We start from the raw sequence: 25,221 nt of genomic DNA, 5'->3' as shown, positions 1-25,221 counted from the left end.
GGGGTTCTTTGGATATTTTTTTGTGAGATCACTTCATGCAGTAGTGGACTGTGAGAAATGAGGTCAAACACATCTGACCATAACTTTTCAAAAAGAGGTGAAACAGCACTGTATTGGTTTTTTTTTTAAATCTTGTTAACTGTGTGACAGAAATAATATGCTGTGAACCTGAAAAAAAATTGCATGGCTGGGTGAGGATTGAGCTGTTGTTAAATCTAGTTGAAAATTATTTAATCTTGTTCCATCATCCTCTAGATTAATTGTAAATTATGTAATACACATCACCATTACTTACTAAGATGAGTATGCTACAATGTTCTACCTTTGGGAGATGCATTCAGATTTTTCTCTAAATAGGAACTATTTATCTTAAACTACAGAAGCGGTAAAATAAAAAAAATATTATTAGGTTTTATTTCAAAGTGTATAATATTTATTGAATATTATTCAAAAATTAAAAAGCTGGTAGTTATATCCAGTTCTCAAAATGAAAAATCTTCACTGGTAGGAAAAATGAGTAACTAGCAGGAATTATTGTCAAATGTAGTCAATGTTAATATTTTTTCAGAGATAGATGAGATTTGCTTTGAAAGGCGATGATTTAAAGAAGCAGAAGTACCTATTTATTAGACTTTTTAATAAAATAGTTTGTACCTAACACTAAAGAGAAAATGTTAGTTAAGTTCAGGCAGTCAAGTTTTTTTTCTGAATGTATAGGTGAATTGAAATAATTTAATTTGTTTTCTGTTTGGATAATTACATTTGGTTTTCCCTTCTGTGTTGCCATGCTGCTTTCTGTGTTTGACTTTTGTGTTGCTAACTATGACTAATTACACTGTGTTGTAATGACGGCTAGTTCTGCATTTTTTGCTTTTTAACAGTTGCTTTACTTTGTGTAAGCATGAGTGGAAGGCAATGCAGTTTATTCTGCATGACACATTTTTGCATGAACTCTAGTTTAACCAAGTATATGAACAATGCAGTATTAGAAATTTAATAATTTTGCTCTTGCCATTTTAGTGTTTTGCATGTGTATTGTATATGTGTATTTTTTCAGCCTATTCCAAGCCTAAACGAGGCCATCGTAAAACTGCTTCATTTGGCAACATTCTGGATGTCCCTGAGATCATCATACCAGGTATCGCAGACCAGGTGAACGGGTCAATTGGTTAAGATGCCGGAATAATGATCAGACTGCTAAAATACTTCTTGCTCCAGTTACTTTAGGACTGGCCCAGAAATTATCCCACTAATTTTTTCGTAATGTTTTGAGTAAAGAGGAGCATGATATTTTATTACAAACTTACTTTTATCAGTAAAGTGTTCAATCTTCAAATTTGCTTCTACTGATAAAGGACTTTTTCCTTACGATCTTGATGTTCAGAATCTTCTTACAGAGGAAAAATATACATGCAGTCTTGTATTAGAGCACTTCATTTGGTGAAAATGGAGCTAAGTTTAAAAATTCCTGTCTGTGTAATTGTTTTACCCTGATCTTCGTAGCGTTTAGGCTCCCATTTTTAATCAAATAATAATAGAACAAAAAACTAAGATAAATGATGTACAGAACTTTAAATCCATGTGATACTTGTGATTAAATCATTAACACTTTGTGTAATTCTTATATTTGAATACTCTTTTCTAGGGCTAAAATGCGTGTGCATGAGGTATTGCTGTTGTGTTTAAGTTAATGCAAACTAAAATTACTAGGAGAGGCTTTTGATAGGAAAAATATTAATCAGGCACTATGGATGGGAATATCATTTGAGACTTTAATGAATAATTCTCATGTATCCCAAGGGTTTTTTTTAGGTAGTAGAATACCATTTTTCTTTCTTTAATTTCATAATTCTCAAAGCCTAAAAATAAGTATAATCAATCCCAAACTCTGATAGGCATACCATTTACAGCAGGCAAGTCACTTCAGAATGGTATGTCAGGAGCAGAAAATCAGGAAATGCTAGTGGTAGTATCTAGGAATCCACTAAAAACTGTGTCCCTCCTATTCTAAATTTCTGTCATCTGAGGATGTTTCCTTGTAAATCTTGATATTGTTAGGTATTAAAAAGTTGAATGCAAAAGATATTTTTGTACAAATGTTTCTTTCAAATAACTTTATTGACAGTTACAGTAAAAATACAGAATATGAGAAAGTAGATTCCGAAGAGCAATAGCACCCATAAAAAATAAAACCTCTTTGGCATTGAGGGTAACAAATTGTCAAAAAAGTTTACTAGAATAGCTTTCCACTGTAACTTTCAAGCGGTCCTGGCCTGCACCGACATAAATGAAGTCCTGAGAAAGCAAGGAAAGCGAAAGTGAAGACGTCTATCCAGTTTCAGTGTTAGCTCATGATGAGAGCATGGTAAATAAGCTCTATAAGCTAATGAGTGCCTCTTGTCTCTATAAAGCGTCTGTCCATAACAACATTGAGGCTTCCAAGAAACCTTGAAACTTTTAGTCAATAACGAAAAAGTCAGTGAAATAAAATATCATATTGTTTTCACAAAACAGATTGTACTGTACCAGTCTATTGGTTTCTTAGTTAGGCAGAGGCAGCCATTAAAAATTCTTCACCTGGTCTGTCTTAATTGAACTTGACAGGATGAGAATTTCAAGATAATTTGGAAGACATATGAAAGAAATAGAAATCTGTAGAAATAATAAAAAAAAAAATGTATAGGGTTGGAGCAAGCATATTAATGAGTTTTCTCAAAATTTACTCCTAAGGTATTTAAGTGAAATGAGTTTGAGTTAATGCTTTATCTGAAGCAACTATACATTAAGAGGAGGATTAGACTATCATGTAGAGAGAATTTTGATGTGACTGACTAGAAAAAGGGTTAAAATCCAGGGTCATGCACTAGCAACAATTTCTATTAATCAGATGACATAGGATCATAGTACATGCATGCAGGTTAATCTCAGGTAGTATGAGCCATGAATCTAATGTAAATGTGACAAACTGTGAAATCTTAAGGTTTATTTCTAGGAAAGATAAAGAAGCACTGACACTATTACTGGCCCTTGCTGAATTTGAATCAGGAATACTTTTCTGAACATACTGTTCTGGTCAGCTATATAAAAGAAGCATACATGCACGCAAATAATATGAAGAAGAGTTACTAGGATAAGAGGGGTATAGAGAGTATAAAAACAAATCTGAAAGCATGGGTTTTTTTAGCCCACAAAGTGAAATCTGAAAATGAATAATTATTTTCTACAGATCAATCTGCTGCTAAAACCTAGGAAGAGATAACTACTTAAGCTAAAAGACAGAATTGGCATGACAGAAAAAATATGTAAGTTGTCTGCAAATAAATCTGAAAGCTTTCTGGTTGTCAGAACAGTTTTCCAGTAATAAGCCCAAAGCCAGAAAAAAATGAGATTAATCATTACATGACAGAATATGATCATCTGCCCAGTAAACTAATTATATTCATCTGTATATTTCTCACTTCTTTCCTTCCTTTACTCTTTCAGCACAAGGCTCTCAGTTCTGGCCTCTGAAAACACTTTTTACTTTCTAGACCCCTGAGCTTCCAAAACCCCCAGACTGTCACCACCACCTAAAGCCCACCCAGTTATGTTCCATGCTACTTCTGCCACAGACCCAGCTCCTCTGGACTTCCCCGGGCATGTCCCTCGGTGGGGCAAGCAGCTCGTCCCTGTCCTTGGAGCCGGACAAGTGCTGGTCCGTGCTGCTGCCTGGAGTTGTGCTGAGCACATGGTAGAGCAGCTGCTGCCCAGAGAGGGGAAGCACCAGGCAGGCATGTTACCATGAGTCAGCTGCTTTGGGCAGGGCTATTTTGGAAGTATGAGTACTACATCTGCTATCATTGGGGGTTTTCGTAATGTGTTGCCTCAACTACATTTCGTCCATGAACTGATTATGCTTCCAAGGTCATAAAATACATACTTTATCAATAAAGGTAAAATATTGTCAGAAGGGGAAGTTTTTTGAATATATTTGCTCTTCTTTCCAAGTAAGTACTATAAGAGTGAAGAGAGCTATTTGTTCATTTAAGATGGTATTTTGTGTTAATGGCTTACAAAACTTAAAAACTGAAAAATGGGTCAAAAAATTCCTCCTTTGTGTAACAACTTAGCAAATGAGTTTGCAGTGCTGGTATCCTGTAACCAGATAGCCTAATGATGTATCAGTTCTTTTTTTCCATATGCAGTATGTATAGTACAGGTTATAAGCACCAACTTTTTTTTATATGCATATTATATATAAAAACTGAAAACTCTAGTAAGTACAAAAGTTTTAAGTATCTTTCTGTTTAAAGAAACAAAAAAAATCTGAATTCTGAAGTTTGTATACTTTTTTGGTAGAAAGCATTCAAGCAGCATCTAGCAAATATACCTACAAGTGCAGCCTTCTCTTCACTGGCAATGTTAGACATCCCGTGCATTTAGCATGTCTGCATTTGGCTTTGTAATTTTGTCATCTGAAACTGTGCCACAGCATTACAATTTTTATAGCATTGACACTGCATAAATGATTACTCAATATAGACACACTTTGTAGAGGGTCTTTACAAGGTGGATAGGAATTATGGATACTGCAGGTCTGTAGCTTTTCTGTCTACTTTTAAAATCAATGTATGCCAGAAATCTCACCCTTGTCTTCCCAGATCACTTAATTCTTCTGGAATTCAGATCAATTTTTTAACTTCTTCAGAATGTCTTATAGCACTGTTGCAGTCACTAATCATCCTGCACTGTGAGAGAGGCTTGAGCCTTGTAGGTGTGTAAGGAAGAGAGAAGACTGTGAGTAAATAAGAAAGTGTAAAAGGAGATGCAAGTATCTGCTAAAGGGCAGGGAGAAGAGGTCATAGCTGGTCTGGATATTTGGCGGCTGGGTGGGGGTGGTGATCAAAAGCTTAATAAGTTGTACAATTTATTTTTACCTAGAGTATGTGAAGCAGGACGTGATGGAAGTTTCCTGTTCCTTTAGAATTTAATTTTAGAAAATAAACAACAGTATGTGAAATGGGTTGTTCTGAGGCCATGAAGTACATTTGTGACATTTGCTTTTTAATCTTAAAATCCTGTAAACCACCAAAAGCCTGACACTGTGCATCAAGTTACTGTAGATTAACTTCTGTCTGTGTACAAATCTCTTAGTTTTATAGTGAGGAAAAAATATTTTTAAATGGACATAGAGGTAAGAACAAGATCAAAACGGAGAGAGGAAAGCATAAAGAAGTGCCCGTAATCTTTTCAAATAAATCTTTTTTTGTTGTGTTATATAGCATATTTTTCAATTGAAATTTGTTTCGAATCTGGAGCAATAAGTATTTGTTGATTCGTAGTCTGTTTCTGCCTTGTTGAAGCTATTTGCCAGATGTCTGCAGTATTATACTAATTAAAATGGCATTGCCTAGTTGAGCTTGCTCTTCCCTCATGCTACTAACTTGAAGATATTTCATTAAAAGGTGTTCATTTTTTACAACAGTGGTTTTGGCCCCTCTTTCCCCACCACCCCTTCACTTCCCGCAAGGCATTTTCTTTTCTTTCTTGCACCCCACCCTGATTATTTTAACATTTTGGCAGCCATGTTCTAATATTTCAGCAACACATGTGCTGGGTTCTTTAAATTCACAAATGTTGCTAATCTGAAATGAGAATTTCAGATATTTTTGCAAGCCTATTTCAGCTGAGCTAATTTTATAACAATGTTGTTGAATGAAATGTGCACATAATTTTGTATCAGTCGTGGGTGGATTGCACATATGTTGAATATTGAGATGAGCTGTGGCAGCCAGATGAAGTATCCACAGCACAGAATTCTATTAAATATATAATCTTGTTTGCTAAACAATTACATAGAGAAAAAGTTTACTGCAAATGAAGAGATTCAGACATTTTGACATAGATTTGTAATTCACAAGATCCCCATGTGCAAGTATTAAACAAATTTAGCTGTTGTTGCTTAGGTAAGTATGTACTTTCCCTGAATTTCAGAAGCAAAATACCAAGACCACAGAACAGTTGCAATTGAAATCGATTTGTAGTCAGAGCAAAAACTATATTCCTGTTTTAGAATCCTGCTTGACTTTTATATGCTTGTTTCTTAAAGCACCTTCTATAAATTTTAAAACATCATGACAAATTGATGAAGTGACTATAAGCGTTTTGTATTGCTGTTTTGTGGTAGTGTGTTCCTACATGTAATAATATATATTTAAAATCTTAAAGGCTTATTAAATATATCAAAATATTAAATAGTCTTACATTTTTGTAGTAACTGTTGTAATTCAAAACACGTGTCAGAATAGCCTTGGAGTCGTGGGAATTATGCTGAATGAGAAGTATCTAAAAGGTCAGCAATGTGATGCCTTTTGCAGGGCTTTGAGTGAGCTGTGTTGGTGGCTGAGTGTGGGGCTGCTGGGCGAGGGGCTGCCATGGCTGCAGTACATGTTTCAGATGCTCCCCTCCAGTAGCAGAGTTACGTAATGCAGAGCTAAGAGCAAGAATTTTGAGCATTGTCAGCTGTTACTCAGGACATTTTGGTGTTTCCTTTTGGACAGCTGACCTGCTCTCAAGAGATAATATAAACAATCACTGTAATAAAAATCAAAGTAGTCAGGGAGATTCTGTTGCATAATCTCCTTTTATTTTTAAGGAGATTTTGTTTCCTGAAAATGCCTTTGATTGCTTGTCAGTGCTAAAATTTAAACTGTTTTATGTAGCTGTCACTGGTGGATAATTGCGAACAGGTGGAAGGAGAAGAGGAAAAGATTACAGCATTGTGCTTTGTAGGTTGACGGTGAGATGTGATTTAGCTGAACGGTCCCCCTTTTCACACTTCTCAGAGCATGAGAACAGGACAGAGTCTCGTTCCCCTGAAGGAGACAGGAGACCAGAAGGAAGCACTTTCGCTTCTTGCTTTTCTTGAGGGGAGCGTCACACAGGCAGAAGTCCTTGCTGTGTTCCTTGAGCAAGCCAAAGAGCAACAGGTTAAAGCTGGCAGCCTGTTATCTTTGTGGTTTAGCTTTTAGAAATCCCCATAACGTAACGCACTTGAAATAGATGTCGTCATCAGCTCCTGCCCCAAGTACTAAGCCTGACCAAATACATGTGACAGAAGATGGTGGAGTAGAGTGCAGCAGCTATTCATGTGGTAGGAGTGGTTATTGTATTAGGGTATACTTTTTGTTGACAGGCCAGCATGTTTTGAGTTAAAATTCTGCAGCTGTCTCTCCCCCTCTCTCACTTTGTCTCTGTGGATTTGTACAAATTCCAAGCTCCTCTGCAACAGTCGCACCCTTCTTATTTTGTTCTGAATATATTTCACTGGTTTGTTTTTGTTTTGTTTTTTTTTTTTTTCCCAGCAGGAAACGGACAGCAGAGGCGCAGATCCATTCAAGATCTTAGTGTTGCTGGAACAGAGTCCAGTCAGGTAATGTCCTTCTCATCTCTTCTTTGCCTTTCAGTAAAGTCAGCACCAAATCTGTACTGGGGAACCGATCTGGAAATCTTCACCTTTGATGCTTTCTTAGAAATTATGTGGAAGCTTGGCAGCCTGTAGTGTTCTTTGTATTGCATTGAAATGAGATTCCATGAGGGTAACTATGAATGAACTCTACTTGAGAAGCATTTTCTGTATAACTTGTGCAGTATTTATCACTTTTATGTACACATGGTTTTTTGTGTACTGCTTAATTTGGCTGAGGGCACTTGTTACACAGAAAAGCCTTTTCATCTTTCTGTATGTAGAAAACTATTGTAATTACTACTTATTGTGTAAAACAGTTATCTATAGACTCACTTTCTGCATGAAAATAAAAAGCATATGCATCACTATAGTAAATGTTATTTATTATCAGTCTCTGAATCCTGAATAGTAAATTATAGAGATATCTCTCTATTTCTTGTGAAAGATTTACAGCAGGGTGTTGTCAAAAGTTTTGTTTTAAAAAATACTGTTTCAAGAAGATATTTTATAATAACATCGCTATTTGTCTAGTATTGTAAATGCCATGGTAACAGAGACAGTGGTATGCTACATAACGTGGTCCTAGTTTCATTTCAGTATTAAATGAGAAAATTATAGCTGATGCTTCATTCAGATATGTTTATTTTTTGTTTTTAATTGCTTCAACAATTCACAGAGGCTACTGGGTCCTTAGTGTGAATTGGCAATTTTGAGATCCCTACTATTATTTGAGTATGGGATACTGGTGGTTAGCATATTGATCAGGTTAATCAGGTTTCCTTAATAAACAGCCTACTGCAATAATCTAAAATAGGTGTTAATTCTTGGGAGGGTTTAATTATCAGGAAGATTACCTTTGAGTTCTCTTTAATTCCATGGGGTATGATAGCCACAGAACCCTCATAAATCCTGGAGGTATTAGAAAATGTACTGTGTACATGTACTAGAAAATAACAAGTCTACATGGTATATTTTAATATCTTCAGAGAAGACAGGTTTGTTAGAAAGAAATTAATTGCAAAATTTAGGAACTAATTTAGCCTATTCATTCAATTGTAAAATTAAAATTATGCAAGACTTGGGGGAAAAAATTAAGTGACAATACATCAGTTATCCCAAATTGAGCTGATTGATGTGTGAATATATTTAATTATAGCTTTTTTATTTAAAAGTTTTCATTCTGTTCATTTTAATGAATGGTTGATATTTCAGATTTTCATTATTTGCTTCATATCTTAATAACTATTATAATAATCTTTCTTTGAAAGGTGTTCTACTGCTTTTAGGTGTGTTCTAGCTAAATTGTCCTTCTGAACAGAAGGATACAGAAATTTTGTTTTATTGTTTGTCACCAATATCACCTGTGGATCTATAGAAGTACTAGTGTAATATTTTACTTTCTTGCTTCTGATAGTGCACATATTGGAAAAGTAAGTGAAAGAATTACAATTGTCTGTTGCTATCCTGCAGTTTCTTTGGAAACATGGTAAAATCTGGAAAACATAATATTTTAACACGCATGAAAAATGCAGTTTCAAAGATACTTTTTCACTGTCCATATAAACAAATATTGAATTTTTATCCCCTTTTTGATGTGAGGAGAGATAGAAGAGTCTGCTGAAACTAATAGTAGGTTTTGATGTACACATGCTCGTATATTAAAAAAAAAAAAATACAAAAAATAGAAAACAATGAAGAAACAGAGCACACCATAATTATGGCTAAAGACTTGAGATTAATCTTTATGGGTTTCTATACATCTGGATCTCAGTGCCTTGATTTTTTATTAAAATTTTGAACTGCTACCCATATAAGCAATCTACAAGCCAAAGCCGAAAAAACATCTGAGTGGCATAGCTCTGGTCAGTTTATCCAATCTCCCCATATGCACTATACCATATCTAGGTATCTCTTGTAATGTGAAAATCCCCTTCCCCCTCCCTTCCTTTATTGCAAACATCCTTCTTCCCCGCATTCCATTCTCCCTTACACCCACTCTGCGGCACAGCCTTCTTCACCAAGCAGTCATGGCCCCTCTGCTCCCTCACCCAGGCCATGAAAGGCCCTATCCCACTCAAAATTGAAGGATTGTCATGGTGCCTCTTGTCTGGCTTTTAATTATTTGACACAGTAAAGCTCATCAGAAGTATTTTTACTGAATGTATTTTTCCTGACAATTGCTGTTGTGTCAATAGAAAATGTTCTATTACTACTACTTGTTTTTAAATAGAAAGGTTTTTCCAGTACAAAATGGAATTTTTCTTAAGGTGAAGGAAAACACCAGGCTTGTATATAAATAATGAAATATATGTATATATAATATTAATTAATTAATATATATATACAATAAATATTTAATCATACATATACCAAAGTTTGGTTGCTTACCTGAAAAGGATAGTCCAGGACTCTTGGTCCTGTGTACCTGTTTGTCTGTTATTATTTGACCACCTTGTATGTTTTATGATTGTATGTCTATTTTATGTCAGTATGCTCTTGGAAGATTTTTTTTGTGTGCCTTGTATGGCTGATGATTACTATGTTAATGTTCTTGAGACACTTAAGGTGTTTAACAGTGTTGTTCTTACTGATGTTCTCAGCAGCAGACAGTAATAGTGCTTTGTGAAGGGTTTTACTACTCAGCATCAACAGTTTAGATAGGAAATTTACTAGGTCAAGGGTTTTCCATCTTTGGATCAGCTGTTAGAGTGATTTGGTGTTGAACACGTTCAGGTCTGAATATTCAGATTTTAATACTTTGTGACCTTAGACTGATCCTTACTCCAAGTGACATGAGCAGCACTGATGCAACTGCCCCTTCTAAAATCAAATGCTACATTTTCATTTATTTCTGTCCATATACTGTGATGCTCTGTTGATTTCTCTTTTTTTCTTTTTTTTGGAATAGAATTGTTTCTTCTGCCAATTTCCTTGTACATGCACTTCAGAACATTTTAGTGTGTCATCTGTCTAGTACTATTGCTGTTGCCTAAACACCTTTGCAACATAGAAACATGTGCAGTCTCTTAACTGCAGCTACTAATATTTTTGGGGATTTGAAGGAAGACAGCAAATTGCTATTTATACTGCATGCAATCTTTACAAAATTTAATATTTTATATGGATACTGAGAAACATATCTGGCATAATGACCCAGGATTTGCAGGTTGTGATCTGATTTTCAATATGGTATCTATCACCTTACCTGTGTATCTTTTATTGGTTTGATTGTTTTGTACTCATCTTTAACAGTACTATCATAAATACCAAAACTGCCTACTTCCTCTTTTAAACATTTTTTTGTTTTGTTTTGGGATTTTTTTTGGATTGTTGGTTTTTTGTGGGAGAGGGGATATCATAACTGGGCCTGCTGGGCCTTCATAACTTTTAAAGCTGGCTTTGAAGTGAAAAAAAATTACTATCTTAAATAAAGCCATGTACTGATATGAACAGTTGAGAAGAAGGTCAGAATGTACATGCCCACATGCATGCAAGCTAAGTGGGATAATTTGGGGATCTGATATTACACAGATGAATCATTCTGTCCGTGAGATTGTGGAATTCATCATAAGATGCACATTCAGGTTTTTTTTTCCCCTTTCATAGCAAGATAAAATTCAGACATGAGATGAGGAAACAAGACTAGTAATGATGATTTATTTAAATTGTGTTGCCTGTTTAATTTAAACTTCAGAGAGGATTATTACTCAGAGCTGGTCAGCTTTTCAAGACTGTCTCTTGAGAACTTGAAGCTAAGAATGCCATGTGGGTTTGACCACCTGGCAAAGATGATTTGAGTTACCTGCTAGCAAGTCTGGAGGAGGCAAGGATGAAGGGGTAGCAGAAATTTGTTGCTAAGGTCCAGACACTTTACCTGTCAGAGGGGCTGCCGTGCAGGTGGCCTAAAGCATGTCACTCAACACACATTCAAACACTATAACCAGTGTTCAGTTTCGGAAATTTCCCTTCAGTTTCATAGTGCTTTTTAGATATGCTTCAGATGTGATTCCTTCATTTCTATATCTACTGAATTTCATGTAAATAAAGATACCAAGGAAATGTGTTTTTGGTTGGCAGACCAAACCAATCTGGTAAAGCACTGAGAAGTTACCATAATTAGAGTATTTCTCAGGTGCCCTTCACTATCCACTATAGATACTCAACAAATCTCTTTTTGCTTAAAGGACTTTTGTTCTGTAACAGTTGCTTTCTCTATCTTCTGGTCTTTTACATCAGCAGGGTGTATTTAACATTCATATCTGAGGACACTAACAGTAAGCTCATCAACTTAAACTTTACTTAATGTCAACAAAGATTCCAACACAAAATATTTTTCAAAATTTCTGATGCCATCATCTTGATAATATCCATCAGATCATTTCTACAATTTGTCTTGTTTCTAGATATTAACATAAAACACAAAATGCTTAATAAACATCACAGAAGAAAGACTATGCATTTGAAATAATGGATGTTTCAATGTATATAATCTTACTATTCTTTGGATAATTACTGGGCCGGAATCTTGAATTTTAAAACTTAAATTGAAGTAGGATATTCAGAAATAAAGTCATAAAGAAATATAGTTTCCAGTTAATGCATATTTGAGTGCACATTTTGAAAAATTGAGTCATTTAATGAATCATTTCACAATAAATGCTCCATCTTGAAAATAGTTGTATTTTAATAGCATCTTTCCTTTTATTTCATTTTTTTCTGAGAAACTTGCTGGGGGTTGTAGTCTTAAATCCTTTACTGTGTTAATTTAATGTCACTGAGGAGGTATGTGAAATAGAAACATATATATTGTAAATAACATTTCTGAAAAAGCAACTTAGCAGAAAAATGAAATCTGTATTATGTTTTTCTGCTTTGGTAAACAAAAAGATTGGAGGAGTCAAACAGTCAAACAGTACATGAAAAAACAACCTTCAGAATTTTGGTTTAGTCCTTAATTTGTTTCATGAGGGAGAATGTACTCCTTTTCTGATTGATGTGCTTCAGTTGACTGATCCTTTTTGATTAGGCTCTTTTTTCACGTTTTCTGAAGATTAATCACATAACCTCTGAGTTAACAAAAGAACCAGAAGAAAAGTGTAGATTAATACATGGTAGTCTAGTGCAGCTACTAAGCTGTATTCCATTTATTGAATGTAGTTCCAGTCATTGATTAAACACTGAAAACAAACTTTATTTCCTCTTTATTTTACAGAGCTGCTAGATTTCACTGAATGATGATGCAAAAATCACTAGATAGATTGTCATGGTTTTCTGTAAAAATCTTGAACACATTGTTCAGCATTGCTTTTTGTTATGTTGAATAGCCAAATTGTATCAATTTCTTTTACATAGTAAAGAAGAAATGGGGATGAAATTATCCCTGCAATGCATGTAAAGTTGACCAAAGCATCAGAACATTCAGGGTCAAAGCTTGGGGAGGGAGAGTATTTTTAAGGAGGATTATAGGTACAGATTTCTTCAAATTTTAATGAACTTCTTAATGAACTTCTTTTAATGAACTTCTCAAAATATCTTCTGTTAACTTGTCATTTTGTTTTATTTTGTCATTTCAGGAGAGTAGAAACAGCAGTAGATCATCTAGTCCTAGTGTGAGAATGATCACTACCTCGGGACCAACCTCTGAAAAGCCAACACGTAATCCATGGACACCAGATGATGCAGGTAATCCTTTGTTTGCTATGTATTTTTTTTTGCCTGTAAAAAATATTAAAATATTTATTTGATTGTGGTATAAGGTGTGTGCTCAGACATTAATAAAAGTAAGCAATGAAGATCATGATTTTTTTAAGTTCTGCTTAAATCCAATAATTACATTACTGCCTTGTTTTTCACATATGCTTTAAGAATACTTATTTATAGATTGTTAAATTACATAAACTTGTAAACATTTTGCTTGTAAGAAAGTAGTGTAAATCACAGTGATAATAATACTTAATGAGGATCATGTTAGCAATCGTTTTTTACTGTTACTATGGTTTTGGGAAATTAGGGGAATAGACGTCTTGAAGCATTTTAGTTTTGTCCATTTGTATTTTGAATACACATTTAAAGATTTCATTGCCCTGACATCTGGAATTAAATGTTATGTAGGTGAGTATCAGCTGGAGTGGGTTACTTCTGTTTGCCATCACTGTTGTAGTTTTGCTTATGCAGAATGTAGATGTGCACACAAAATTGCTGGTTTTAAATGCACTAACACCTATCTGTAGAAACATTGTAAATATGTCTACTGTAGCATTATTGTTCTTTTGTTAAGAAATAGGATTAAGAATGAAGATAATTGAATAGCTCTGTTTGATTTTAAAAGTCACAATGCATTCTGTTGCCAAAAGAACCACTACTGGAATGCAGGAAAAAAATGGATCCCCATATATTCCATTTTAGAATATGCATAAAAAATACATTTTTGTTACCAAAATGTTACTTGTTGAATCTTAAATTTAGTCTCAAGATGGTACTTGACAGTACCTCAGGTTCTGTAATATTTTTTTTTTTGTGATCTTTTCATCTGGATGATCAGAATCTTTTCCTGTAACCAACTGCAAAATGGAAACTCATGTGGTGACTGACTCTTGCACAAACATATGTATATATACATAAATATGTATGTATATTTGCACACTTGCATCTTACCAAATATAAGGTGATTATGTAAGATGTACTTTTTTTTTGCCCTCTGTTAGTGGGAGGACAGCACACTCTTGTGTTTTGCTTCTCTATTTTTTTCTTTCTGTCCTTTGTTGCTTTGCCTGACCACGTCACTCATAACTTCCCCAAGCCTTTGCCCACTGCTGCGGCCCACCCTGGTCCCTCTTGTGCAGCATGAGTTGTTTTAGGCAGTGAGCACTAATGGGAATTGCTGCCTCGCATTGGAAGCAAGCTCTTTCCCAGTCAAGAGTTCATTGGGAGCTGAAAAGTTTGCGCCAAGTTTTTTGGTCTTAAATGCAGCAGAGCAACGGAGCTAAAAGTCAAGTCTGCTGGCCGACAGAAATCGCTCGCCTTATATTCATGTAAATACATAATGTGCTGTGTGAATATTTTTTCTTGCTAGGTTTATGTAGGCCATGTACAATGAATTGTTCGAATTTCTGAGGAGAGAAGTAATTTTGGTTGTCTGTAAATTATGCTACATTTTTAATTTAATGAACAAAGTGATAAAACAAGGATGCAGCTGTGTCTGGTCAATCAAGGAGCACTTGCAGTTCTGTGACTTGGTGCTGAAACACTCGGGAATGTCACCTGAAGCATTAACATGTACTGATGTATTTTTGAAGCATTGCAATTCATTGTCACAATATCCATATATGGCAATAGTCTGATGTAGGGAAGGCCTTCTCATGTTGATTGAATTTAAGATACTGTGGTGATTAAGTCTCTGGTTTTAGGGTTGTTTTCTTTTTCCTTTTTATTTTTACCACCTTCCAGTTTCCTTACAAGCATACACTTAACCACTTTTTCTCCATTCCCACCCTCTTATTTCTGTTTCCTTTTGAAGCTGCTCTTGGAAATAGCATAGTCTTTGAGGGCAACACCTTAGTTTCTCTACCACGACTACTCTGTGGCAGGTGCTTTTGGGGTATGGGTAAGCAGCCCCTTTTTTTTCCCACCTACCCTCCTCCATATAATCCTCTAGTAGCAATTATGCAGCTGTAAAATCAGTAGTTTCTCTATGTGTCTTTACTCCTGTGTCTCTTAAAGCTTAACAGTAACCTTGTGATCCCCAGATTGTGGGCCACTGAAAGATAAGAATGCAGAAACATACTAAATCTGGAATGAAAGCTCTAGAGAAATCCAGAGCAAGTGCAGTGTAAGAAGAGAGCAGCCCATGCCCAGGAGACAGACCAATTATTGGGTTCCTTGCTACCCACAAAGTATCTATATGGAGCAGAGAAGATGTCCTAAAGCATGTTGTGAGGAAGATACTTAGAGACCTCACTGGGAGCAGGTTTCAAAACTAAGCAGGAGGTTGTGCTTATTTTATTTTGGCAGAGGTGATTTGCACAGCTTCTAATTTTAAAATCATTAGATGCATGGGCTGGCTGGCTGATCCTTCATAAACAAGAATGAAATGGCAAATTTTTAAAAACAGAAATGATCACAAACTGTACAAAACTGTACACAAATCTGTGTGCTGTTACATGGCTTCTACAAATGTAGGTTGATAACCATATTTTTTTTTCTTGATGTGATAGACCATACTTTTGATGTTCTTAACTATCAGAAAAACAAAATGATTCATCAGCCTTGGGATTGGAACACTGCTATTTCCATCTGCTTATCCACAATCAGATTGTGTATTGTGAAATTACTTAGACTTCTTGCTTTTGTCCTGTAAGAATAAAATTAAGTCTTTTTAAATACATTAAAGTTTTCTTGGTATTTTTACAGAGACCAATGGGTCAGATAACTCCATCCCAATGGCATATCTCACATTAGATCATCAGTTACAGGTAATAAATATACAGTTTATTAGATTCTCAAGTTTGCATTTCATTCTAACATGTGACTTTGGGGGTGCAAAATATAGTGCCACATATTTACCTGGGTTTATGTTCTGTCTAATTTTTAACCAAGGCTAAAAAAATAAAATATGTAATCTGAGATTGGTTGACTCAGGTTTGATGAAGCTATTAAAAACAAGCCTTGGGAAACATGATCCCTAAAACCAAATGTAAGCTGAGTTTGACTATCAAAATAAGACATTATTTGCTTGAGTGTTACTGAATCAATTTGTTGTATACACTTTATTTTCTGTGTGTGGGACTGAACATTGCTTTGATTTTTGTGACAAGTGTCAGATTAAAACTTCAGATTAGAGTAAACTTTGACATCGGTGTAGTAATATTTTCCACGGCACGGTTTAACACTTATTTTTAAAGGCTTACTAGTTTTTAAAAGACAGTGTATAAATACACTGCAGAGACATTCTAAAACACTATTTACTAAGATATCAGTTCATTAGTCTTTAACATGTCTGATTTATTTTCAGCCTCTAGCACCATGCCCAAACTCCAAAGAATCTATGGCTGTGTTTGAACAGCATTGCAAAATGGCACAAGAATATATGAAAGTTCAGACAGAAATCGCATTGCTGTTGCAGAGGAAGTAAGTGAAATGTATTTAACCTTTTCTGTTCTTCTATGTGTATCCTATACACAAAATCTGTGTATAATAATAAAAATACATAATAAAAAGTAAATAATAGTCACTGTGACTATTATTTCTGGCTTTATGAAGTAAAATTGCATAGGGCATAATTATTTTCCAACCTTAAACTCAGGAATACTGAGCTGCTCAGTACAGATGAAATATTTAGAGCAGGTAATTGAAAGTTTTAATCAATATCAAGACTCTTCTTCTGGACAAGTCCTACATAAGGTCATGGCAAATCTCTGTATGTTACAAACTGGTAATGTTTGATTGTATCATCTCAAATGAAATACTTGAACTGTTGAAGAACCTTGGAATTTAACTTGTTACACTGTGCTTTAAAGTATTTTCCGTAGTAAATTATAGATAATTGTTCAGTTAACGCATTGTAGAATTTTGGGTAATATGTCAATGTTGCTCATTTTGCAGTTAGTTTTAACCGTATATCTGACTTTTGTCAAGCACTGCATTTATAACAATATTGCCAGCATTCATCTTATATTTTTCTGCCATGGCTTGAGGGCCTGGTGCTTAAATGCTGTTAATATTTGCTCCCTTGTGCACTGGAAATAAACTCTTTCCTCTTGCATTGTTTACATGTATAAGTAAAGCAGCTGCCCATATTGTTGTATTAGGTCAAAAATTACTACTGATTCAGAATTTGAGTTCATAACAAATTCATAAAAAGTTGTATTCTGTTTTCTGTTGCTGGGGGCAAGTTCAGAGGTCATAGTTGCACACTGAATCAAATAATCAGGTTGTGACCCACCAGTGTCTGAGCCACTGGCAGCTGTTAGTAGGGATCTTGCCTTGGTATTTGTGGATTAGCTAATGAGAAAAATGTGTGTGTAAACCTTTTGTACAGTAGAAATAGCATACAGAATAGCAGGAAAATGTTCTTGTAAGATTGATCTTTATAACATATTCACTCTGAGCTTTGTATTCTGTGAACAATTTGATTTTTTCACGTGTAACTAGAATTTTTAGATTTGATGAGGCGATAATGATGCTAGAGTTAATATCTTAATTTTGATTCTATTTATGTTGTCCCCAATGGTCAATAAATTATATAAAATATATCTGTTTCAAAACTGTTGATTCTCTACTTTTAGATTCCTCCTGTTTTTTGGGTTTTTTTTTTCTAGGAAGTTTGTGTTCACATTTCTTCCAAACGGTTTTTTCTTAGTCAGAATGTAATTGTCCATAGGCACTAACTAAAAAATATATTGTGATGGATGAATTTAATGCTGGTTAAGGTAGTGATTAGTTCAACCCTTGTATAATTACTACATTTTCTTTAATTGTAATTAAAAACCATATGGCAACAATTAATTAACTTTCTCATTTGCTGTTTGGTTGCAAAAATATAGCTGGCAGCTTGCCTTCTTGTCACCTCATCACAAAATAGTAAAACAAACTGCCACATCAGTTTTGCAGAATAAATTATAGCAAGATTATCAGTGTGTTTGGGCCTCTAAAATGCTTGCTAAAAAAACATGTTGAATATTTACAGCATAAATGATATGAAATGCCAGTTACAGACATAATTTCCTTGATTCTGCTTTTCCATTGCTTTAATAAGTTCAAGTCCAGATAGAAAATAGCACTTCACTAAAAAGTTACAAAAATTACTGCAATTTTGTATTTGAAGTTGCCTTTTTAGAGATTTAAAATGTACATATAGATATCTAAAATTGGAGTTGAATTTTTTTATGAAATTTTGTGTGGCTTCTTTGGTATTTTACTGTGACCTGTAAAACTGCATATGAAAGACGTTATTTGAAGGACAGTTTTAGAGACTGAGGCTCCGTGTCTCAGCTATTTTTAAATTTAAATGTGGATTTGATTTGGAAGGGAAATTTTCCCCAGACTACATTAAAGAATAACATTGTTTTGTCAACTTGTTTTGTACAGAACATCACCAGCTGTGAGTTCATATTGATAATCAAATACTGATTTGAAGCATATGAAGTAATCTACACACAAATGAAAATAGAATATAAATGACAATGACTTTTATTTTTTTCATTTCAGACAAGAACTAATAGCAGAACTGGACCAGGATGAAAAAGACCAGCAAAACACATCCCGTCTGGTACAAGAACATAAAAAGCTGTTAGATGAAAACAAAAGTCTCTCAACATACTATCAGCAATGCAAAAAACAATTAGAGGTCATCAGAAATCAGCAACAGAAGCGACCAGGCACATCATGATTTCCTGGGACCTTTCAAATGAAAAATATGCACAGAAAAGACTGATTTTTTTTTTAAATTGTTATTATTATCCCTTATTATGACAGCTCATGAGTGTTAGCTTCCTGGTGTGATCTGTACGTGTCTGCTACACTTAACATCATTTAATTTTCTTTTTCCTAGGTGAAATCCAGTTAAACAGGTTAATTGAATAGGGTGAAATGACAGTGACTTGAATTAACCAATAGCCCTCAATTTAAAACAAGAAGAGTGGCTGTTTGCATGCTCCTTGTGTGAAGGCTAGCCTAACAAATGTTGAGGAGGCTGCTAAATTGTGAGAACTTATTTTTAGTTTTTGGTGTTGCCTCAGTAAGGGCAAAAAAAAAGACTTTCCTGTTTAAGAATGGTTTTGTTCCAGTGTCTCATCTCAAACTATTATTATGATGATTATTTTCATAATAAACTGAAACATGCGCCAAGCTGCAGAGGTGATGTTGGCTGACCAGAGTAATTCATGATGCATTAGTGATGCCTTTTACCTGTAGACATAGTGTATTTTTCCACATGCAAAATGGTAGGCAAACTGATGCCAACATTCTTGGTTCAGTGCTTGATGGCCCTGCATTTTGACTAATATATTTCATGTAATCTTGCATTCATAAAATATTTGAAGTAAAAGGCTGTATTTTGTTTACTTTCTTCGGGTGAATGACATGCAGTTTCATTTAAATACTTGCCAAAAGTTAGGAAGGTGATCACTGGACAGAATTGGTCCCTTGTATAAAACAGATATAATCAACAGTATGTAAAAGCGTGTTTCAAACCTTTAAAGCTTTTGTCCCTGGAGAATCTGGAAGGAAATTTAGAAAGAAAATTAATACAATATTTGAAATAGTTGCTCCCTTTATGTTTTTGCTCCATTATTGATTTTGTGTCAGGAGTTTTTTCCTTAAAACATATTTGGTGAAAAGCATTTATCATAAATGTAAATAAGTTTGTTTTAGAGAGAGAAGAGTTTGGGGAAATTATTTTAAATAAAAAATTATAAAATGGAGCTGAGTATGCAAATAATGGAAACTATTCAGAAAATGAGAGAAATAGCTTAGATCTCCATGAGGAATCTCAGTTATTCCATTCATTTGAACATAGCTCAAAGGAAGTTCATCACAGAATGCCTGCTCCCTTTGTGACTGAAGAATTGCATTTAATGAACTCAAGTGGAATATGCAATGCTCAGTGTTGATATTTACCATTATTACATAGGAAAAATAATTACTTGTTTACATTGCAGATTGATTATTTTGATTATGAATTAACTTTTAACTGGTACAAAAATGAGGCAGTTCTGTATACAATGATAAATTACTCCTTACGTACATAAGTTCTTGATGTTATCAGTTATACGTGGGGTTTTAATAACACTTGTTTGCAAAATTAAAATAGGATATTGAAATTTAGCTGCTGAGCCCTATCAATAAAACAGAAGTAATCTGAAATTTGAAATACACTTATTTCAAATGAATAGCTGCTCATATCCATGAGCAGAACTTGGAAGTATGTTAAGGGAAAAACCTCATACTATTTTCTTTCTCTTCCTGCCTGCTTGATGGAAACCATTAATACAGTTGTGCTCATCTGTGAGCAGCAAAGAGGACAAACAACTTACTGAACATCCTGCCTTGAAAATAAATCTATTGGCAAACCTTTGGGAGTTAGAAACCTTTTCTTCATCTTATTTAAATAAAGGAAGGGTTCTCATTCCCAAAAGTTTAACACATAATTTGATTAGTTAGCTGAAACTGATATTGGGATCAACTTAAGGGCACACATATTTATAGTAAAATGTAATTGGGGGAGAAAATAACTCTAATATTAGGAATAGCACAAGTTATCCAAAGCATCGCTGTTCACATACATCTGTCTATCTACCAAAATGGAGACGCTTGGTGATCAGCAGCTTACTTAACATATGCTGAAGCATTAAGTAGAGCAGCATAAATACTGATGCTCAGCTTCAGAGGCATTGATAGTTACATATACAAAATCATTTCTCAGGACAGTTTTTACATTTTTGCTGTGTAGTAAGAGAGATATGCTTAACGTAAATCAGTGTTGTATGTGAAACGTCACTTTATGGCAAGGTTTGAATAACGAAAGTGAATGCAGTGATAAATTAATGGTACATAATACACAAGTAATTTCTAGCAGTTGCTTATGATTTTCCAGGGTTTACATTAAAAAGGGTCTCAGATTATAAAATAAGTGCTGTGCTACCATGCACTTTTGGCTTCAATCAATAGCTTGGTTTTATCACTTTTAATCTTCAAAGGGAATTTGCAGTTTGACTTTTTGCCTTCATATTGTCATTTACTTAATTTTACCAGAAATTTTAAAAATACTTGCCCAGATTTCTCACTGAGGTTTTCCACATGAACAAATTTATTTATTATTAAAAAAACCTATAAGGGTAAAACACAGTTTGGTCTAAGAGTTTAACAGCTTAGCTGTTACTGTTTTCATAAGGCTCTTGTTTTAAAGTTGTTTACAAATGTACTTTTATTTTTCTGTTAAACTATTTGGACTGTTCAGGAACTTTTTTCATGTACTCTCTGTTCAGTTAAAGCTGTTCCTCTAATAATGGAGGTGAAACATCTAGTTTGGGCTGGGCATTGCCTTCTCAGAAAAGGTAACAGGCTCTGCTTTTTGTTACAGTCTGTGTTCTGTAAGATATTTTGTAATTGAAGTATGCTTCTGTATACTATGCAGTTCTTCCAAAAATGCTTTTTTAGGCTTTTTGGTTTGTTATTTTTTCTGATGAGGAGTTGAAGATTGTAATTCAAAACTTGTACATAAAATGGTGAATGATTTCATATGATTCAGGAATGAGCAGTGTGGCTTTCTGTTACAGGGTTTTACTGCTTTGTCAGGAGTCTAATTAATAAAAGCTGAGAGACTTCCACAGACATGTAGTAATGCCCCAACGCTTGCCAGAGCATCCGTGATCTCTCATGGAATCCCACACTGGGTGAAAGATAGTCATCGTGCAGTTGTTCCCACAACAACCGAAAAAAATTCTTCTGCTATGAGCTTGTCCCTTCCTGTATGCAGAACTAGGGTGTAGGATGAATAGTCTTACTCATAACTGGGTATAAAAATATTTTAAGAATGCCACATCTACCTTGTGGATGTCGTGCAAAGAGATAAGTGCTTGTCTTCTGTTGTAAAGGTCTGAAATATTTCAATCCCTGGAACTTGGTCTGTTTTGTTCAAAATAGATGTTACAGCTTGAGAGGTTCCATTGCCATACCAGAGACAGAGATGACCCCTAGAAGTGTGTCATTGCCTGTGAAGATCACAGAACTGTGCTTCACATCTGTTCTGAAGTGTTATGACCAGCTTGATCCTTTCAGGTGCCCTGCTGTAACTTGCTGGGAAAATTTGAAAAAAACAAGGGGAAAGAAAAAAGGTGTGGTACACCCAGCACCTCAGAATAGAGAGATCCCTGGTGAGCAGGTTGAGGAGGAGGATCTTAGAAAAGTAAACCCGTGTAGATGTATATGCAAATATAAACACAGTGTTACATACTTGCATGTTCTTACCTACCTGAAAGGAGGATGCAGCCAGGTGGGGGTCAGCCTCTGCTCACAGGCAACCAGCAACAGGACAGGGGACACAGCCTTAAGATACGCCAGTGGAGATTTAGGTTGGACAGCACAGGAGGAATTTAGGAGGAATTTTTTCACAGAGGGGGTGATTAGACATTGGAGTGAGCTGCCCAGGGAGCAATGGAGTCACTGTCCCTGAAGATGCCTAAGGAAAGACTGAAGGTGGCACTTGGTGCCATGGTCTGGTTCATGTGGTCATGTCAGTCATAGGTTGATGGTCTCAGATGTCTTTTCCAACCTCATTGATTCTATAATTCTGTAGAGAGCTGCATATATCAAATCAGAATTGATGTCTAATTGTTTTTTCCAAAATCAGAGTTTAAAAGCTTTCTTTAGTTTTTATTATTTACTTCAGTAATGTCACTAGATGGGTGACATTCTATGCCTGTGAAGATCACATTCTTCAGAGGCAGAGGTGTGAGAGTGCATCAGTTATTTTCCATGCCCATGTAGCAGTTTCCTGCTTCTTGCAGGGACAATTCACATCTTCCACTGAATTTGGAGAGGTTTGCTACAAATCTTTTACCTTTGAACCTATATCTATCTGGTCATGGAGCAGTACTTAATGAAAGAGCAAAACAGAATTTAAAATAAGTACTTTTAATTTTTAATTATTAATAAAATACTGTTTTAAAATACTTAAGAGCACTGCTAATCCTAGGGCTTTAGCTAAACAAGAACTAATGAAGAAAAGATTTTTGTTCATAGCTGTGTGCTTTACACCAAGTAGCTAAAAATTTGAGATACTCCAAAGGTTACAATAGGCTTGTGTCTGCATAATTCCACATAGTTTGTTAGTACTCCCCTTCTAACTTGAATAAAGGGAGCCATGCCCTTGGGAACCATTTCTTTTTACAGATGGGTGGAGAGGAGCACATCATAGAATTACACAATCATTAAGGTTGGAAAAGACCTGGTGGACAACCAAGCTGTGAGCCAGCAATGCCCTTGTGGCCAAGAAGGCACATGGTGTCTTGGGGTGCATAAGAGAAAAAACATTGCAGGTTTATGGAAGTGATTCTTCCTCTGTGCTCAATCCTGGTGAGGTGCTGTGTCCAGTTCTGGGCTCCTAGTACAGAAGAGACGTGGGGCTACTGGAGCTGGTCCAGTGGAGTGCAATGAAGATAATGATGGGACTGAAGCATCTCTCTCATGAAGGAAGGCTGAGGTAGCTGGGGTTATTTAACCTGGAGAAAAGGTGACTGAGAATGGATCTCATCAATGTCTATCGGTATCTGAAGGAGAGTGACAAGAGGATGGAGCCAGACTCTTCTTGGTGGTGCCAAGCAATTGGACAAGAGACAATGGCAGAAACTGATGCACTGAAACGTTCCACCTGAACATGAGGAAGAGCTTTACTGTGTGGCTGACTGAGCACTGGAACAGACTGCCCAGAGAGCGTGGCGTCTCCTTCACTGGAAGTATTCAAAAGATGTTTGAATACAATCATGAGTAGTATGGTCTAGGAGACCTTTGGAGACTGGACCTGTTGTCATCCCTTCCAACCTCGCCCATTCTGTGAATCTGTAAACACTGATGTGCTGGTGGAAATGCGTTGGCCTTCCCTTTGCCTGGTCATGCTTTTCCCTCCCACTGATACTGATCAGGAAAAACAATGGACCAAATGCACACAGCCTGCTTTCCTTGGATAACTGGGCAAAGGACCAGGTGGTGATTCATATAACCTATGGGCTTAGCATGTGCTGTGGAACAAAATCATAGTTTATACCAGAAAATTAGAAAAAAAAATCCTCTCTGTAGGCAGCTTGGAGATTATATAATCTTTACATTTTTCTCTGCTCAGAGGGTAATGAGGCACTGGAGAAGATTGCCCAGAGAAGTTGTGTTTGCCCCATTCCTGGCAGTGTTCAAGGCCAGACTGGATGGAGCTCCGAGCAACCTGGTCTAGTGAAAGGTGTCCCTGACCATGGCAAGGGGGTTGCAACTTGATGATCTTTAAAGCCCCTTCCAACCCCAACCATTCTGTGATGAGATGTATATGCGAAGAGCTCTGTCTGGGTCTGTTCCTCTTCTTCCTCATTAAGAGTAGCAGTGTGGATGCCACAACCGTGGCCACCTTTGAGTGATGTGTAAAGCCACATGACTGACCTGCTAGCTTCTGCAGTGCAGAAAGAAGGGTGGCCAAACATGTGCTTGAGAAATGGAGAACACTTCATGCAGCTTTGCTTCTGTATGTATACGTAGATGCTTTAGACTACCCAGACTCCCTTCCGAAAAACAGGCAAAGTTAAAAAGATTAGGCTAAAAGAGGGAATAAATCATCTTATCATTTGGGGATATCCATATTTGCAAAGCCACCACATGTGAATCAGATTCTTACTCATGTTTCTTACATCACCTTCATCATTAGCAAATTCCTGGCACAGCCAGGAATTGTTCATGAGGTAGGAAGTGTAGATAATTCGGCTCATCCTGTGAGGGCTGTCTGGGGCCTGCGGGGCTGCTGGGAACAAACTGCTTCTGTCAGGGAAGGGCTTAGATGGGACCTCAGAAGAAGAGTCAGCACCAGGAACCCCTTTGGTCAGTGCTGCTGTGCTGTGCACCAAAGCACAGTGCCGTGGCTGAATTATGGGGCTAGTGGTGAGAGCAAGGCTGCTGCTTTTCATCAGCAGCCTTTAGCCACCCTTCTGCGTGTCCTTGCGTGCTGGCAGACACCAAAGTTGCCCTGAAGTGTGAGATTAAGGGTGATATTTCCATGCTTATCAAAAACCCTAGTTCCAAAG

General features: G+C 35.9%; 1 protein-coding gene across 12 annotated transcripts in view; it reads left to right on the top strand.

Annotated features, from left to right (window-relative positions):
* Positions 1-21,775, top strand: part of MAP3K7 (mitogen-activated protein kinase kinase kinase 7) — a 47,538-nt gene extending 25,763 nt beyond the window's left edge. For 2 of the 12 annotated variants that reach the window (XM_021545396.3, XM_085574839.1), the window contains exons 12-17: positions 1,058-1,138; positions 7,347-7,411; positions 13,021-13,129; positions 15,857-15,918; positions 16,458-16,573; positions 18,653-21,775. In XM_021545396.3, coding sequence (XP_021401071.1) covers positions 1,058-1,138; positions 7,347-7,411; positions 13,021-13,129; positions 15,857-15,918; positions 16,458-16,573; positions 18,653-18,833 — 614 coding nt within the window. In that variant the 3' untranslated portion in view covers positions 18,834-21,775. Of the gene's footprint in view, positions 1-856; positions 896-1,057; positions 1,139-6,817; positions 7,133-7,343; positions 7,412-13,020; positions 13,130-14,963; positions 15,051-15,856; positions 15,919-16,457; positions 16,574-18,652 lie in introns of those variants that run through there. The other 10 variants (XM_021545389.3, XM_085574838.1, XM_021545404.3 and 7 more) reach the window with 8 other exon arrangements.
* Positions 21,776-25,221: the final 3,446 nt, after the last annotated feature.

Source organism: Lonchura striata, chromosome 3 (genome assembly GCF_050655825.1).
Source record: "Lonchura striata isolate lonStrDom1 chromosome 3, ASM5065582v1, whole genome shotgun sequence".
In the NCBI taxonomy this organism is placed as follows: domain Eukaryota; kingdom Metazoa; phylum Chordata; class Aves; order Passeriformes; family Estrildidae; genus Lonchura; species Lonchura striata.
This window is presented reverse-complemented; position numbering and strand designations above follow the sequence as displayed.